At 46.7% G+C, this 18827-nt stretch overlaps 1 protein-coding gene across 1 annotated transcript in view; it reads left to right on the top strand.

The window, feature by feature from the left end:
- Positions 1 to 18827, top strand: part of TBC1D19 (TBC1 domain family member 19) — a 1311239-nt gene that overhangs the window by 859934 nt on the left and 432478 nt on the right. Inside the window, exon 13 of the mRNA XM_085643323.1 lies at positions 7377 to 7439. Coding sequence (XP_085499449.1) covers positions 7377 to 7439 — 63 coding nt within the window. The remainder of the gene's footprint in view (positions 1 to 7376; positions 7440 to 18827) is intronic.

Raw genomic sequence — 18827 nt, 5'->3', positions numbered from 1 at the left:
AGTGAATCAGTTTGCTTTCCCACGTGTGTGCGGTGAGCGATTTCTTGGATTTCCACCGTATAGTGATGGCCCGTTTCGCTAGAAGTAGCGACAGGTTCATGAATATATATTATTGTTTGGTGTTTGGATGAAGATTTATGCAGGCCCAGGATACACTCTTCCATGGTATTATTTAGGTCTCTTTGCATAGCTGCCTGTGTGTATATCGTCTAACGGAGGCCCAAAACCCCCGTAGGCGTGGGCAGGACCATACCATATGTGCAAGGTCAGCTTCCTCGGCAATGGTGTTGTGTCTGTGGGAACATTTTATCTAATCTGTGGGGGGTAAGATAGGCCCTGTGGAGTATCATAGTTTGAATGAATTTAAATTTCGCGTTTCTTGATACTTTTTTGGGGTGTTCTATGATCTTCGCCCATTCCTTTTCTTCTAGGGCCTGTCCTATGTCGTCTGACCATGCAGTGCGCAGTGTATTGAGGTGCCGACCTCTGCCCTAATAATAAAGCGCTTTAACCAATTCGTGTGTAGGGGGTTCCTGCCGTTGTGGGGCCCACACATATTGGATTAATGCAGCATGTAGTATATATAAGTGATCTGGCGCCCCTGTTTCTCTAACGAAATGTTCATGGTCCATAAGCAGTCCGTCATTCAATAAATCTGACACCGTACTAATCCCTTCTTCTAGCCAAGAGGTAATAGTGCGCTTTGTTATTTTTCCAGCCGCCAGCGGTATTCCCAATAAGGCAATATTGCCGGCATAGGTAGGATGTAGGCATGCGTATTGTAATGCCGCCTTCCAGCACTGCAGTGCTACGCGCAGTAGGAGTGGAAGGTGTTGGGGGATTTTGCAGCGCTGTAGCAACAGGGTATGCAGGGCTCCTCTTTCTATACGGCGCTCATTGTATCCTATTTCCTGCAAATTACGCCCAGCCGTCCAGAAGGACAGCCACTGTAGCTGGCATGCATAGTAGTATGCTATGAGATCTGGCACTCCCAATCCTCCTCTGTCCGTACCAAGTTGGAGCTTTTTGAGACTTATTTTCCGCCTGCTGGTTCCCCATTTTGAGGTCAATAAGCATGGTGTTTAACAGCTTGAAGGTAGTCTGTGGTATTGGAATGGGTACATTTGTAAAATAATAAATCAGTCGTGGGAGGACCACCATTTTTTATATAACTGCTCTGCCAATAACCGACAACTGTAAAGTCATCCAGAAGGGGACACTAGAGTGTAGGGCTCTAATCGCTCTGTTGAGGTTGCCTTCCAGCATATCGGTGGGAGTCCGATATACATGGATACTCAGATATTTAAACGTATGTGGCACTAACTGGAGCATTGTGGATCCAAACACAATTTCTGATGGAGAGACATGCTCGCGAAAGAAAAAGGCATGTGACTTCGCTGGGTTAGTGGCTAGACCCGATATGTGTTCAAATGTATCAAAAATATCAGAGAGAGGAGCTAGAGTAGACCGAAGGTCTTTAATATAAAGAATGCTGTTGACCGCATAAGCGGAGAAGAGGTGTGTGGTGGTCCCTATCTGTATACCCAACTTCTGTGCGTCTGTACGCAACTTGAGTTCTAAGGGTTCCAATGCCAGAATGAACAGGAGTGGTGATAGTGGGCATCCTTGCCTCGTGCCTCTATATATTGGATATTCAGCCGATACATGTCCCCTTGTACGAGCACCGGCAGTAGGGGCATCATATAATAAACTGAGCCATTTGATGTCATTATCTGGCAGCCCAAATTTCTCCAATGCCTTGAACATGTACTCCCAATTAAGCGTGTCAAACGCTTGGCGTAAATCCAGTGATATACACCCCACATGTTCGTAGCGTTCTGGGGCGGCCGACATGAGATGGTGCAATGTCCTGGTGTTCTGTGACGTGCTCCGAGCCGGGAGGAAGCCAGTTTGGTCTATATGTATCAGATTGTTTAAGATGGGCAAGAGTCTGTTCGCTAGCACTTTACTGAGTATTTTGTATTCTGTTGCCAACAACGATAGTGGGCGACAACTTGCCATATCAGTGAGGTCCCTTCCCAGCTTTGGGAGCGAGACCACCAGTGCCTGTGCTGTAGTGAGGGGCAATGAGCCCTCTTCCAGCGCTGTGTTGTATAGGATCTCCAGTTGGGGAAGGAGAGAGTCTGCGAAAGTGTCGTAAAATTCGGCTGGTAACCCGTTTAAACCAGGAGTTTTATTAAGTGGGAGTCCTTTTATTGCGATCTTGAGTTCAACTTTGGTAATGGGACCTGTTAAGTCTTTCTGGGCTGCTGCAGTTAGCTGTGGGTATGGCAGTGCGTGTAAAAAGTCTTCTATGTGCGTATCCTCTCTGCTATTAGGCTTACTGTATAATGAGGCATAGTATAGGCAGAAAGCCGTATTAATGTCACTTTGGGTATGTGCTGTTCCGCCTGTTAGGGTATTGACCTCGTTAATGACAATGACAGGGGGGTCATCTCGTAGTAATTTGGCCAATAATGTCCCAGATTTGTCCACCTTGGCATGACGCATCTGCATGTACTTCTGGTGATCTATGACACGGAGAGATTCTAACAATTCTTCGTGTTGAATACGCACTTTTTGGAGTGGGACTTGTTTATCCTTGTCATGTGCGGCTTCCTGCTCCAACCTATTCCTTTTGCGTTCAGTTTCTATAAGTGACTTATGCACCTCCTGCCTAGCACCCACTGTCGCACTGATTGCCTTGCCTCGTATGATCACCTTAAAGGCGTTCCATTCAATTAGACCATTAGAGGCCGTATTGCTATTTTCCGCAAAATAATGAGTAATAGTGTCACCTATGGCAGCACGGAACACCTTATCTTCCAGAAGTTGTGGCCACATTCTCCAGGTGGGTACCGGGGTAGGTATTCTGCCCCAATTTATTGTTATTTCCAGGGGATTATGGTCGGAAAAAGTTTGGGCTAAATATGTAGCATGGGTTACCTGCATTGTAATCATGTTTGAGCAGTATATTCTATCTATTCTCGTATGTAGCATATGGACCGGAGAAGTGAATATTCTCTATGTGTTGGGTGTCGCATTCTCCATACATCACATATTGCCCAACCCTCTGCCCAGTTGCAGAGTTCCTTTGCCTGTTTAATTACGCCTGCACCTTACAGAGGAGGATGAGATCTGTCTAATGCAACATCACTGTCATTACAATCACTGCCTAGAATCCAGGGGTGCATCTCCCAGCCTGCTAGCGCTAGGGTCAGAGTAGTTAAAAATCTTTCTTGTTCAAAATTTGGTGCGTAGGTACTACCCAAGACTACATGTTGACCATCAAGTGACCCTTGTATGAAAATGTATCGTCCCTGCTTGTCTACCCTTTGTTCTAATGTTATAAAGGGCACCCCATGTCTGATCCATATTGTGACACCTTGTGCGTAACCAGAGTAATTAGTAGAGAAAACCTGACCTCTCCATTTCTTACGGACGAGCAGAGTGCGGCCAATCGGACTTTTCTTTATATTCAGGCTCCCTTGAGCCGGTGGGGCTGACGAGCCCATGGCTACGCACCTGCGCGCCTTGAGTGGTACTTTACCTGAGAATACTTTTTATTGCAGCCTACGCAGCAACCCCACACACATACCTACTCCCTGCTGACGAGAGGCAACTACCTCGAAACACGTGTCCAGGGATGGCTAACGCGACACTCATTTTCACTTTAAACTTTGGCATAGGCGTACTCGCCGACGCTACTTCATGGACCACAATGCTTTGGGGTAACACGCTGTTAGGACGAGCAGAGTGCGGCCAATCGGACTTCCATTTCTTACGGAGCTTCACTGCTTCCTGTTCTAGAATGTGGGATTCTTGCATATACACTATTTGTGCTTTGCGCCTCAGCAACTGGGCTTGTATCCTGTGACGCTTCTGCACAGAACCCAGGCCCAGGCCCCTGAACGTTCCATGTTATTATTATGTTGTATATTCTAAGAGTATGCATTGTAGTGCTAAAGTAGTCCATTGTTCAGGCTGCATCATAGATGTGTTGCTGGTAAGCCGCCCCAGACTGACAAAAAGAGCAGGACTGTTTCCCTCCCTGAAATTCCCAATACTTGGTCCGGTCAAAGAACTGTACCGGACCACAGAACTAAACATAACATATAAAACAATGTCCTGTACATAGATGGCAATTGCAGATTGGGGGTCATCGCCAATGCCGCCCATGGGGTGCAGTCTAGTACTCCTATATACAGCGGAGCTCTAACGGAACCCCGAGCTAAGGAAGTGTGTGTACATGCGCCGCCTTTACATACTTAGATAAAGGATATGGTATTGTTATCAGTGTTAAGTCCATAAGCAGCAGTGTTCTTTGGTAGTTAGCCGAATAAATCATCTGTCGTCTGCGGGGTCACGGTGGGAAAAAGAGCCACACTTCCTTCAGAGTCAGATCTGTTCACATTTTCGGCGGAAGAGGCTGAATCTTCTGTAGGTGCGGTTTGTCGAAAGGTAGCAGCTGCTATAAGCGCTTGTTTCCTGCTCCGCTGCATCTGTTGCAATGTTGGATTGAGCCGCCGAGAGTTCCTGTTTGTCCGCCTGTTTTTGCGGTTCGTAGTCGTGTCCACATGGTTGGAGCTGTTGTGTGTGCTTTGGGAGGCATTGTCCATACATAGGGCAGGTTCTGTCACCTCCAACCATTCCTCGACATCTTCTGGGCTCTCAAAGAAATGTGTTTTTCGTTCGTAAATAATTTTCTGTCGAGCCGGAAAGAGTAGCACGTATTTTAGATTCAGGTCTCTCAGTTTCTTTTTGACTGCCATGAAGGAAGACCGTTGTCTTTGCACCATGAGTGTGTAATCTGGATAGAGCGATATTCGACTATTCTCAAAATTGATCTGGGTCAGTTCCCTTGTCTTTTGTAATAGTGTGTCCCGGTCCCTGTAGTTTAACAGCCGGACTATGAGGGGCCGAGGGGGGGCACCTTGTTTTGGCCGGCCAGTGGGTATCCTGTGTGCCCTTTCCACACAGTACTGATTTGAAAGACCCTCGGAGGTGACATGTTCCCAAAACCATTGTTCCATATACCGGGCTGCATCAGTTCCTTTGCTTCTTTCTGGCAAACTAATGACGCGGATGTTATTTCTCCTTGCTCTCCCTTCTGCATCTTCGACTCGGTCCATCAGGGCAGTGTCTTGTTTCTGTAGCTGTTGTATGTGAGTCGTGTTTTGGTTCTGTTGTGGAGACAGTTCCGCCAGAGCCACGGTATTATCTTTCACCTTATCGGTGAGCTTGGCATGGTCTGCCTTAAGTAGAGTGAATCCGGTCGTGAGGGCACCGATTTGGTGTTCAATGGCCTTCCTGGAGTCCCTCACCTCCCGAAGGATTAAGTCCAATTTATCCATAGGCTCTTCCTCAATGGCGGGTGGTATACAGCTGGACGGCTGTGAGATTACATCGTGCTCCGCAGGTTCCAAAGATGGATCGTCACTGGGGCCAGCATCCTGTTACATTCCCTTTATTGTGACCCATCACGATGTTCCCAGTCTTAGACACTGAATGATACTGTGCGATAGAGGGGTGGCAGGTCTGGTACGCCTTGATTCCAGGTTGTTGTCGGGCACCCTATGGGTATGCGACACACCCGTGTAGAGTGAGGCCGCCTCACGGCCGTGTGCGCTGCTGGGGCAGTCTCCCGCTGCGAGTACTGGCTCCAGTTATGTCCGGGCATAGGTGGAGTACTCAAAGAATCTACCGCCCTCCACACCCCCTATTATTGTCGGTTCCGTGTTGGTAGTGCCTGGAGCACAGTACGGTCCGCCGGGGTCTGTTAGAGATTCCTTGCCAGTGTCGTTCACCGAGGCCTCTGGGTCCGGTGACACTCGCAGTAGCACAAGAAAGCGGCCGGGGCGGCTAGCATGACACACAGTGGCACAATACGCCAGGGTTCATAACCCTTGCCAGGAGTCTGCCTTCTGCTTCGCTCCGTCTGTGCGGTTTCAATATTTACAGTACATTGCGCAGTCTAATCGCCCACTTACATTGCCGAGTCCTGTGATGGGATCAGTGGGTGGGACAGCATGCAACGTAGCCGCTCACTTGTGCACCGTGCTTCAGGTTACACCCTCCGCGGGGGCGACAGCCTCCTGCGCTCCCTCACCGGTTCCTGCGGTTGAGCATCGCTACTCCCTCATGTCCCCCACAGGGCGAATGTCACAGGCCACACGGCGTCCTCGGGCCCTGCGTAGTTTCAGCCTTAGGGCCTGTACCGGGCGAGCACTCCCACTCACCGTCCCGGTCCGGGCCGGACCACAAGAGACACCTCTGCCACTTCAACGGAGCCTGTCAAGTGGAAGGCCCGCATGAGCACTCCTCCGTGTTCAGCCCACGGCCAGGTTCGTCATCCAGTCGACGCGGTGGGACTGTGGCCTTGCGCTTGACTCCACCTCACCACCAGCGCCCGGGCTCCGAACCGCGTATCTCACCACACAGCGATGGCAGCGGGCTGGAGAGCAGTTCCGATTGTTGGCGCCGTTATTTGCTACCAGGCCATGCCACAGTGTAGCGTGTGACGGTTTATTTTCAGGATCATGGAGCCTGGGTCCGGAGCTGGACTAAAGGATGACCGCCATGTTCGGCAGCTGGCCACGCCCCTATTTAAAGTATTGTTTACTGTAGAGTAAGCGGTAATAGCAGCTTATTTCAGCCTGTCTTCACTGACACTGCTCATTATCTATAGTACTCATTGGGTTCATAAAGTAATAGAGGGTATAAATCCCTCTTATCCAAAGCCCCTGCACCTACTTCTAACCTCTAGATTGGTAACCCAACCTACCTTTAAGCTTTCACATTGAACCAACCCTAAGGTTTCTTTTTAGTGGGGAGAACACTTTATAAAACTTACTGCTCATGGGAAGGGGCGTAAATTGTATTTATTTTATTTGAAAAGTTTTGACCACCGTTTTCAAAGAACTGCGAGTAGTGGAAAAAGTCTAATTTCTGCACTGGACACTGTTTTTGGTTATGAAGCAGTTACATTTGTACATTATTTCATATGTCATTATTTTGTGTTCAATACATATGTGGTTATATTTTTTTTGTAACTGCATTTAACACCAAGTAGTTAAAAACCCATTCCTGTGAGCTCTAATTTTTCTGATGTGAATATTCCGATTCATTCGACACTTATCTTAGGATCTGCCAACTGCTTATTACATTGAGTAGAAGTCAAATGATTTGAAAAGACCACCTAATTTGTATATTTTGGTTTTAAAGAGCTGGTGGTATTGTGAATGCGCCTTCTTTGTAAACATTGTTATTGTGATTTTTGTTTCATATGATATACTAAAATAAGATTTAACCAGGACCGAAATATTAAATTGTTCATACAATTTACACCGTGTCTTCTTTTTTATTATTGACCACAGGATGTCAAACTGACAGCAAGTAACGATGACTACTATTTTGTGTTTGAAGATTATTTATATCAGGTACGTAACTCAAATTTCCTCTGGCATTAAAACAAATAATTGATTTTTGTGTGGGTTTAACTGTCATATAAAGAGATTTACTCCGAGTCAGTAGTATGAGTAAGAAACTGTGTTCTTCCGGAGCGCCACGAGACTGTCATGTTTCCTCCAGCGAGCAAACATTTTTATGAACCTTTTGCCTTCATGCATCTGTTCTGCGGTTTTTATAAATGAATGTATGAAGAAAGCGTGAAATCCTTTTCTCTTATGAATCGCATTTTGTTTGTGGAGATTAGATGGCATTACCGTGGCTTGGATAACATGTCTGAAAGAGTTGAAATTGCTTTATTGTCAAATAAAATGAATTGCATATTTTTGCACCACCTTTATTCCCGTAAATTATTTTACCAAACGTTTGCTGCAAATGATATTTACATTATATTCAATTATTTCCTCCCTGATTAGCATTGTAGTAGACGCAAACATTCTAGCGCAACAAATAGGGATTTCTAAACATTGTCTAAACCAGGGGTCTCCAACCTTTTCTGTGATACATAATTGCCAGAGCTGTAATACCCCTGGTACCAAAGTAATAATATGAGTCATAAGTCTGCCTGGTGCTGCATGATCTATCACCCATATATCGTCTTCAAATATATTTTACAAAGTCTATCGCTTTTCCCAAAACATCAGCCTATGAGTTCCTGAAAACGCACACATTTTCATCTCCAATACACTCTTTTCAATTCTTGTACAGATATATTAATTCAACCTAGCAAAAAACTATAATTTAGAAGCTTAGGAGGCACATAGCAGAGCTACTTACAGGTAGCTGGAAAGCTACCAGTAACTCATGAACTACTCGTTGCAGAAGCCTGGTCTAAACAGACAATGTAATTCATGATAAATCCCTTTAATCTACATGATGGAAACTGTTTAGTCAATCTCGGTTCACCAGAACTGGATCATCCATAGATTCACAAGCTTGTGACATTTGCAAAACACTTTATGAAGTAAATTGTATCTTTCTTTCTGTTTTTTAGCACCCGTAACATTTGGAAAAAAATGTTTAAAAAAAAAAAGAATAGTGAATGATACATATTCGATTATATTGGTATTTTTATACCTCTTTCCATACCCCTTGAAAGGCCTACAGAGATTTCTCCTGTACAGAGTGAATAGCGACTGTCTGAGTGCATGATGGGCACGTGTTTGTTCTAGGATATCTGTGTGGAAGAAGTTTCGGAATGGGCGTGAGGTTTGGAAGCAGGACAGAAGTGTTTTTTATGTTAAACAGTGTCTAATTTGAGCCGGCGGTTGCCGATGGGGCTCACAAGTACTTATTTTCTGGGTGCCGGCACTTATTTTTCCTCATCTGAAATTTTCTGAGAGCAAGAGAGGGAAAACCCCATAAATGGGAAAGAAGGAGAAAGACGGAAAAACCTTTGCAAAGGGAGAAAGCAGGAACCTGCAGGAATGCTATAACGTGGCACGGAGTGTCTGGTAGTTGATTAAAGAGGCATGAGGTGGATTCCGGACTACGCAGCCTTGGCATTTGGCACGCTGACATTTAATAGCACCAACCATGAGCTTCTGAGCAGTGTTTGGGCACCGACACTCTTTCTTTTTTAAAGTAAGCACTGGGTTTAAGCACAAAAATGTGGGTGTAGCAGAGAGTTTGAGATTTGGACGTAGCCACATATGGCAGTTACTTACCATAAATATGTTGATATTGTAATGTATGGAGCTTGCCATTTATGATAGCTTTGGAGTCCATAGTTAGAATGTCATATTTTTCCACATTGTAGGACAGAATCAGAATCCTGCCATTAAGTTTCTAGTCCATTCTGTGTCACTGTGGTCATAACCAAGTAGGATGATTATTAAGATTCCTGCAGCATATTGATTCCTCCAGTGTGACAATAGTATGTTGTCGTCTAGAGGTTGAGTTTTTTGGGGGAAAAGGTCAAGTTTCATTGTTTTTCTGCTTTCTAGTTGATAGTGGCACATCCTTAATTTATTAGGCCAGCTTTCAAAGTTTGCATTCTTGAACCGAAAATGATCTTCAACTTTTGTTTTTTCTTCTGAATGGAGTGATGATTAGTATTGGTGCTTTTTTTTTTATATAAGGCTCCTCCTTTAGAAGTATGTAGACCTTGATGTAGTAGGAAGAGATCAAATCCAGGCTGCACTTGGGTGAAACCTTTTCCATACTCTACATGGCAAGATCTCAGCTTTACAGAAAATAAATTCCAAATGATTTTGTAGCAACCAGTTATCTCAATGTCTCACAGGTTTTCCATTTTAAAGGTCCCTAAAATACTTCTAATAGGTGACTTTAAGGAAGTTTACAAGCTCAGGATTTGGAGTCAGACATACTTTGAATTAGGAAGGAGCATTCATGAGGTCTTCGGAAAGACTGGTGTTTATAGGTATGGAGGTAGAGATGCTACTTGTATTCCAGCTGTTGGGTAGGATTGAATCAATTTACGGGACATCTTCTTTATTCTTCTATCATTTTGTCTCTTAGGTAACTATTGTGGTCCACAGTATCAAAAGCTGCTGGGCGGTCCAGTAGCAGGACTGTTAGCATTTGTAGTGTTCTAGAATTCATCCCAAATTGCAATCAATGACTAATTAATGCCTATAGCAAACGGTTTCTGCCTATAGAGTCCCCCAGGATTTTTCTTGTGTGGCTACCTGGTTTTTGAACTTTTACTGTGAGTGAGGCTCAATATCTAAGTCTCACTCCCAGTAAATTCACGGTAATTAGACTGTATGCACCAACTGTCAGGGTCCACGTTTTAAGATAGAGAGCTGCTTCTGTGAAGCTAAGTTAAGAGGCTCTGGGCTGATTACCTGATTAAACATGAACATGTGAGCACACAAATGTGCGGGTTGCACCTGTGAGACTACCATCTTGCGCAGCCCGGTATCTGCACACAGATAGCCTATCTCAGAAGGGACTCTTCAGAGATTGGTGCTGATCTGGGATAAGCTTTATAATGTGAGTCAGTATTTATAGTGTAGGTCTGTAGTGATTACTGAAGGTGTATAGTGCTTACACTGTGTACATATTATAGGTGTAATTTACCCTAAAGTACAGTTTCGGTCTACCACGGCTTACAGGGTACATGAAGGTACCATGTATGGTAAAACATGCACTCCAAGAATGAATTGAAAGCCCCTAAAATCCACACACCTTATGGCACTTTAAGATTTGTCATATTTCCCTGGCTCAGCTCATAATAAGATTCCAGGTCTGTCCCCCCTGTTGGGCTATGTTGATTAGTCTGCTCCTCAGCAGAGGGATCTACACACAATAAAGCAATAGTGCTTGACCCAGTTACTGGGAAAGGGAGGGGTGGGGATGAAATCTACATCTGTTAATAAACTTGTCACACTGCACACAGGCTCACTGGAACAAAGAAGGACTGACAGACTTCTCGAGCCAACACAGGAGGGGCACACCTTTGAAGTTTTGGTGGGAATTAATCAGGCAGCTAAGCCACCAAGGGGTGGATCTGTGCCTCTCAGTGGAGTTCCTTTCACAGACATCTTGAAGTCATCATATTGATTTGTCCTAAAATGTTGTACAGGAGGCTGGGACATGGTGAAGAGATGATTTGGCATCCTAGGATTGGCCAGGGGTGCCTGGCTCCTAAAACATTCTACCGCCCACCTAAAAACCTCTTGCACAAGGCAGAGACAGTTGAAAAGACCCTAGACCTGGGAGCGAAGATGGCGAAAGGATGCCCAGCTAGAAGGAGAATCTTTAAAGAAACATTGGTTCTTATTAGTGATTAGTTCAAGGATACACATTGCAGAAACTGCTGCATATAAGTGTACTGTTCTCAAAACAAATAATGAGAGAGTCGTCACTAAGAATATATATCAATTATTATTCTTGATATAGTTCATCTGCATAGTGTCCCATGTGAGAAGGAGAACCAAACAACACAAAGATAATCATAAATAACACATACAAATAACAAAGAAAATATACATGTGTTTAACAGAACAACAAACAACTATATATATATATATATATTATTATAATTTTTTTTCACTGAAAAAGAACATAGGTTTCAGAGACGTTATAGTTAGAAATTAGCATTTAAAAAAGCTTTGAAATTCACTGAACAAACCATAGGTTTCAGAGACGTTATAGTTAGAAATTAGCAATTAAAAAACATTAGAAATTCACAGAAAAAACCATAGGTTTCAGGGGTGTTATAGTTAGCTGGCCATTTCACTTGTACAAAACCATAGAAATTCCTCCGTTATAGTTAGTTCTGCTAACTATAACTCGCGCACCAGCAATGCACTGCTGATGATGTCACATATTGCATCATTCATGACATGGTCAGTGACATCACTGATGACATCTCAAATGACATCACTGATGACATCATCCACGTGACAATCTGATACACATCATCATACACTAGTATAACCTTTCATCACTCACTGTAAAATACAGAGTACCATATTTGAAACCATTGACACACCAATACCAGTTACTACATACCCACTCACTGATTCCTAAGTCTACATAACTATAACGGAGGAATTTCTATGGTTTTCTACGAGTGAAATGGCCAGCTAACACCCCTGAAACCTATGGTTTTTTCTGTGAATTTCTAAGGTTTTTTAAATGCTAATTTCTAACTATAACGTCTCTGAAACCTATGTTTTTTTCAGTGAATTTCAAAGCTTTTTTAAATGCTAATTTCTAACTATAACGTCTCTGAAACCTGTGTTCTTTTTCAGCGAATTTCAAAGGTTTTTTTAAATGCAAATTTGTAAGTGTGATAGTAGTTATACCTATTTTTTTGTACTGATTTTCTACAGTTTTTAACTGTTTATTTATAAATATTTTATTCATTAAATAACATTATATATTTTTCGGAAAATTGCAAAAAAAAAATAATTACAAAAAATTCGAACTGAAATATTGATTAATTTTCTTGTATTCATTTTTAATTTTCATATATTTATATTTATATTATTTTCTTTTTTTTTAAATCAATTTTTTTTCGGAGTCGCGTACTCAAAGCGTATACATCACGGTGGGTGCGCGCATTCTAGCCACCATTTTAGAAAAGTCGTGAAGGATCCGCGTACGGTGTGCGTCGGCTGCGTGTTTTTCAGTTACATCATATACATTTAATATTACGTGATGTTCGCGATTGGTATGCGACCAGTCCGCGACTCCTGCTCCCGCGCATTCGCGACACATGCGCATTACGGTACGAGATGTTTGCGCGGTGGCAGGGGCGCGCGACTCTCGCAAAAAAACAATGATGTTCCAAAATGATTTGTATGTGTCTTTAATATACATATTAGGGCAAGAGATTATCTAAGATATTCATAAAAATAATATATTTGTACTTATAATAAACTTATATTATTTTTAAATATATTTTCGCGAAGTCGGGTGCGTGCATTGTGAGTGCAGAGAACCAGGTCAGCAGAGCTGCTGTAGAGCCAGAAAAACCAGGTCAGCAGAGCCGTTGTAGAGCCAGAGAACCAGGTCAGCAGAGCTGCTCTAGAGCCTAAGAAACAGGTCAGCAGAGCTGCTCTAGAGCTTGAGACCCAGGTCAGCAGAGCTGCTCTAGAGGCCGAGAACCAGGTCAGCAGAGCTGCTGTAGAGCCAGAGAAACCAGGTCAGCAGAGTTGCTTTAGAGGGAGAGAACCAGGTCAGCAGAACTGCTCTAGAGCCAGAGAACCAGGTCAGCAGAGCTGCTCTAGAGCCAGAGAACCAGGTCAACAGAGCTGCTTTAGAGCCATAGAACCAGATCAGCAGAGCTGCTTTAGAGGCAGAGAATCAGGTCAGCAGAACTGCTTTAGAGCCAGAGAACCAGGTCAGCAGAGCTCTTTAGAGGGAGAGAACCAGGTTAGCAGAGCTGCTTTAGAGCCAGAGAACCAGGTCAGCAGAGCTGCTCTACAGCCAGAGAACCAGGTCAGCAGAGCTGCTTTAGAGCCAGAGAACCAGGTCAGCAGAGCTGCTTTAGAGCCAGAGAACCAGATCAGCAGAGCTGCTTTAGAGCCATAAAACCAGGTCAGCAGAGCTGCTTTAGAGCCAGAGAACCAGGTCAGCAGAGCTGCTCTAGAGGCAGAGAACCAGTTCAGCAGAGCTGCTTCAGAGGGAGAGAACCAGGTCAGCAGAGCTGCTTTAGAGCCAGAGAACCAGGTCAGCAGAGCTGCTCTAGAGCCAGAAAAACCAGGTCAGCAGAGCTGCTTTAGAGCCAGAGAACCAGGTCAGCGGAGCTGCTCTAGAGCCAGAGAACCAGGTCAGCAGAGCTGCTTTAGAGCCATAGAACCAGGTCAGCAGAGCTGCTTTAGAGCCAGAGAACCAGGTCAGCAAAGCTGCTCTAGAGCCTACGAACCGGGGCAGCAGAGCTGCTCTAGAGCCAGAGAACCAGGTCAGCAGAGCTGCTGTGGAGCCAGAGAAACCAGGTCAGTAGAGCTGCTTTAGAGCGAGAGAACCAGGTCAGCAGAGCTGCTTTAGAGGGAGAGAACCAGGTCAGCAGAACTGCTTTAGAGCCATAGATCCTGGTCAGCAGAGCTGCTTTAAAGCCAGAGAACCAGGTCAGCAGAGCTGCTTTAGAGCCAGAGAACCAGGTCAGCAGAGCTGCTTTAGAGCCATAAAACCAGGTCAGCAGAGCTGCTCTAGAGGCAGAGAACCAGTTCAGCAGTGCTGCTTCAGAGGGAGAGAACCAGGTCAGCAGAGCTGCTTTAGAGCCAGAGAACCAGGTCAGCAGAGCTGCTCTAGAGCCAGAGAAACCAGGTCAGCAGAGCTGCTCTAGAGCCAGAGAAACCAGGTCAGCAGAGTTGCTGTAGAGGGAGAGAACCAGGTCAGCAGAGCTGCTTTAGAGGGAGAGAACCAGGTCAGCAGAGCTGCTTTAGAGCTAGAGAAACCAGGTCAGCAGAGCTACTTTAGAGGGAGAGAACCAGGTCAGCAGAGCTGCTTTAGAGCCAGAGAACCAGGCCAGCAGAGCTGCTTTAGAGCCAGAGAACCAGGTCAGCAGAGCTGCTTTGGAGCCAGAGAACCAGGTAAGCAGAGCTGCTCTAGAGCCAGAGAACCAAGTCAGCAGAGCTGCTTTAGAGCCATAGACCCAGGTCAGCAGAGCTGCTTTAGAGCCAGAGAACCAGGTCAGTAGAGCTGCTCTAGAGCCTAAGAACCAGGTCAGCAGAGCTGCTCTAGAGCCAGAGAACCAGGTCTGCAGACCTGCTGTAGAGCCAGAGAAACCAGGTCAGCAGAGCTGCTATAGAGGGAGAGAACCAGGTCAGCAGAGCTGCTTTAGAGCCAGAGAACCAGGTCAGCAGAACTTCTTTAGAGCCATAGATCCTGGTCAGCAGAGCTGCTTTAGAGCCAGAGAACCAGGTCAGCAGAGCTGCTTTAGAGCCAGAGAACCAGGTCAGCAGAGCTGCTTTAGAGCCATAAAACCAGGTCAGCAGAGCTGCTCTAGAGGCAGAGAACCAGTTCAGCAGAGCTGCTTCAGAGGGAGAGAACCAGGTCAGCAGAGCTGCTTTAGAGCCAGAGAACCAGGTCAGCAGAGCTGCTCTAGAGCCAGAGAAACCAGGTCAGCAGAGCTGCTCTAGAGCCAGAGAAACCAGGTCAGCAGAGTTGCTGTAGAGGGAGAGAACCAGGTCAGCAGAGCTGCTTTAGAGCCAGAGAACCAGGTCAGCGGAGCTGCTCTAGAGCCAGAGAATCAGGTCAGCAGAGCTGCTTTAGAGCCATAGAACCAGGTCAGCAGAGCTGCTTTAGAGCCATAGATCCTGGTCAGCAGAGCTGCTCTAGAGGCAGAGAACCAGGTCAGCAGAGCTGTTGTAGAGCCAGAGAACCAGGTCAGCAGAGCTGCTCTAGAGCCTAAGAACTAGGTCAGCAGAGCTGCTCTAGAGCCAGAGAACCAGGTCAGCAGAGCTGCTGTAGAGCCAGAGAAACCAGGGTAGCAGAGCTGCTTTAGAGGGAGAGACCCAGGTCAGCAGAGCTGCTTTAGAGCCAGAGAACCAGGCCATCAGAGCTGCTTTAGAGCCAGAGAACCAGGTCAGTAGAGCTGCTTTAGAGGGAGAGAACCAGGTCAGCAGAGCTGCTTCAGAGCCAAGGGACCAGGTCAGCAGAGCTGCTCTAGAGCCAGAGAACCAGGTAAGCAGAACTGCTTTAGAGCCATAGATCCGGGTCAGCAGAGCTGCTTTAGAGCCAGAGCACCAGGCCAGCAGAGCTGTTGTAGAGCCAGAGAACCAGGTCAGCAGAGCTGCTCTAGAGCCTAAGAACTAGGTCAGCAGAGCTGCTCTAGAGCCAGAGAACCAGGTCAGCAGAGCTGCTGTAGAGCTAGAGAAACCAGGTCAGCAGAGCTGTTTTAGAGGGAGAGAACCAGGTCAGCAGAGCTGCTTTAGAGCCAGAGAACCAGGCCAGCAGAGCTGTTTTTGAGCCAGAGAACCAGGTCAGCAGAGCTGCTTTAGAGCCAGAGAACCAGGTCAGCAGAGCTGCTCTTGACCCAGAGAACCAAGTCAGCAGAGCTGCTTTAGAGCCATAGACCCAGGTCAGCAGAGCTGCTTTAGAGCCAGAGAACCAGGTCAGCGGAGCTGCACTAGAGCCTAACAACCAGGTCAGCAGAGCTGCTCTAGAGCCAGAGAACCAGGTCAGCAGACCTGCTGTCGAGCCAGAGAAACCAGGTCAGCAGAGCTGCTATAGAGGGAGAGAACCAGGCCAGCAGAGCTGCTTTAGAGCCAGAGAACCAGGTCAGCAGAACTGCTTTAGAGCCATAGATCCGGGTCAGCAGAGCTGCTTGAGAGCCAGAGAACCAGGTCAGCAGAGCTGTTGTAGAGCCAGAGAACCAGGCCAGCAGAGCTGCTCTAGAGCCTAAGAACTAGGTCAGCAGAGCTGCTCTAGAGCCAGAGAACCAGGTCAGCAGAGCTGCTGTAGAGCCAGAGAAACCAGGTCAGCAGAGCTGCTTTAGAGGGAGAGACCCAGGTCAGCAGAGCTGCTTTAGAGCCAGAGAACCAGGCCAACAGAGCTGCTTTAGAGCCAGAGAACCAGGTCAGTAGAGCTGCTTTAGAGCCAGAGAACCAGGTCAGCAGAGCTGCTTTAGAGCCAGAGAACCAGGTCAGCAGAGCTGCTCTAGAGCCAGAGAAACCAGGTCAGCAGAGCTGCTCTAGAGCCAGAGAAACCAGGTCAGCAGAGTTGCTGTAGAGGGAGAGAACCAGGTCAGCAGAGCTGCTTTAGAGCCAGAGAACCAGGCCAGCGGAGCTGCTCTAGAGCCAGAGAACCAGGTCAGCAGAGCTGCTTTAGAGCCATAGAACCAGGTCAGCAGAGCTGTTTTAGAGCCATAGATCCTGGTCAGCAGAGCTGCTTAAGAGCCAGAGAACCAGGTCAGCAGAGCTGTTGTAGAGCCAGAGAACCAGGTCAGCAGAGCTGCTCTAGAGCCTAAGAACTAGGTCAGCAGAGCTGCTCTAGAGCCAGAGAACCAGGTCAGCAGAGCTGCTGTAGAGCCAGAGAAACCAGGTTAGCAGAGCTGCTTTAGAGGGAGAGACCCAGGTCAGCAGAGCTGCTTTAGAGCCAGAGAACCAGGCCATCAGAGCTGCTTTAGAGCCAGAGAACCAGGTCAGCAGAGCTGCTTTAGAGCCAGAGAACCAGGTCAGCAGAGCTGCTTTACAGCCAGAGAACCAGGTCAGCAGAGCTGCTTTAGAGCGAGAGAACCAGGTCAGCAGAGCTGCTTTAGAGGGAGAGAACCAGGTCAGCAGAGCTGCTTTAGAGCCAAGGGACCAGGTCAGCAGAGCTGCTCTAGAGCCAGAGAACCAGGTAAGCAGAACTGCTTTAGAGCCATAGATCCGGGTCAGCAGAGCTGCTTTAGAGCCAGAGCACCAGGCCAGCAGAGCTGTTGTAGAGCCAGAGAACCAGGTCAGCAGAGCTGCTCTAGAGCCTAAGAACTAGGTCAGCAGAGCTGCTCTAGAGCCAGAGAACCAGGTCAGCAGAGCTGCTGTAGAGATAGAGAAACCAGGTCAGCAGAGCTGTTTTAGAGGGAGAGAACTAGGTCAGCAGAGCTGCTTTAGAGCCAGAGAACCAGGCCAGCAGAGCTGTTTTTGAGCCAGAGAACCAGGTCAGCAGAGCTGCTTTAGAGCCAGAGAACCAGGTCAGCAGAGCTGCTCTAGAGCCAGAGAACCAAGTCAGCAGAGCTGCTTTAGAGCCATAGACCCAGGTCAGCAGAGCTGCTTTAGAGCCAGAGAACCAGGTCAGCGGAGCTGCTCTAGAGCCTAAGAACCAGGTCAGCAGAGCTGCTCTAGAGCCAGAGAACCAGGTCAGCAGACCTGCTGTAGAGCCAGAGAAACCAGGTCAGCAGAGCTGCTATAGAGGGAGAGAACCAGGCCAGCAGAGCTGCTTTAGAGCCAGAGAACCAGGTCAGCAGAACTGCTTTAGAGCCATAGATCCGGGTCAGCAGAGCTGCTTGAGAGCCAGAGAACCAGGTCAGCAGAGCTGTTGTAGAGCCAGAGAACCAGGCCAGCAGAGCTGCTCTAGAGCCTAAGAACTAGGTCAGCAGAGCTGCTCTAGAGCCAGAGAACCAGGTCAGCAGAGCTGCTGTAGAGCCAGAGAAACCAGGTCAGCAGAGCTGCTTTAGAGGGAGAGACCCAGGTCAGCAGAGCTGCTTTAGAGCCAGAGAACCAGGCCAACAGAGCTGCTTTAGAGCCAGAGAACCAGGTCAGTAGAGCTGCTTTAGAGCCAGAGAACCAGGTCAGCAGAGCTGCTCTAGAGCCAGAGAACCAGGTCCGCAGACCTGCTGTAGAGCCAGAGAAACCAGGTCAGTAGAGCTGCTATAGAGGGAGAGAACCAGGTCAGCAGAGCTGCTTTAAAGCCAGAGAACCAGGTCAGCAGAGTTGCTCTAGCTGACACTGACTGACACTGATTGACTTAAACTGACAGACTGACAATGACTGACACTGACTGACACTGACTGACACTGATTGACCTAAACTGACAGACTGACAATGACTCACACTGATTGACTGACACTGACTGACACTGACTGACTGACACTGACACTGACTGACATGACTGACTGACTGACACTGACTGACACTGACACTGACTGACTGACACTGACACTGACTGACGGACACAGACTGACACTGACTGACTGCTTTCTACTACTCTACTACTCACTCTCTACTACTCTCTCTCTGCTACTCACTCTCTACTACTCACTCTCTACTACTCTCTACTACTCACTCTCTACTACTCACTCTCTACTACTCACTCTCTACTTCTCTCTACTACTCTCTACTACTTACTCTCTACTACTCACTCTCTACTACTCTCTACCACTCACTCTCTACTACTCTACTACTCACTCTCTACTATGCTCTACTACTCTCTCTCTACTACTCACTCTCTACTACTCACTCGCT

This window comes from Triturus cristatus, chromosome 2_2 (genome assembly GCF_964204655.1).
Source record: "Triturus cristatus chromosome 2_2, aTriCri1.1, whole genome shotgun sequence".
NCBI classification, from domain to species: Eukaryota; Metazoa; Chordata; class Amphibia; order Caudata; family Salamandridae; genus Triturus; species Triturus cristatus.
This window is presented reverse-complemented; position numbering and strand designations above follow the sequence as displayed.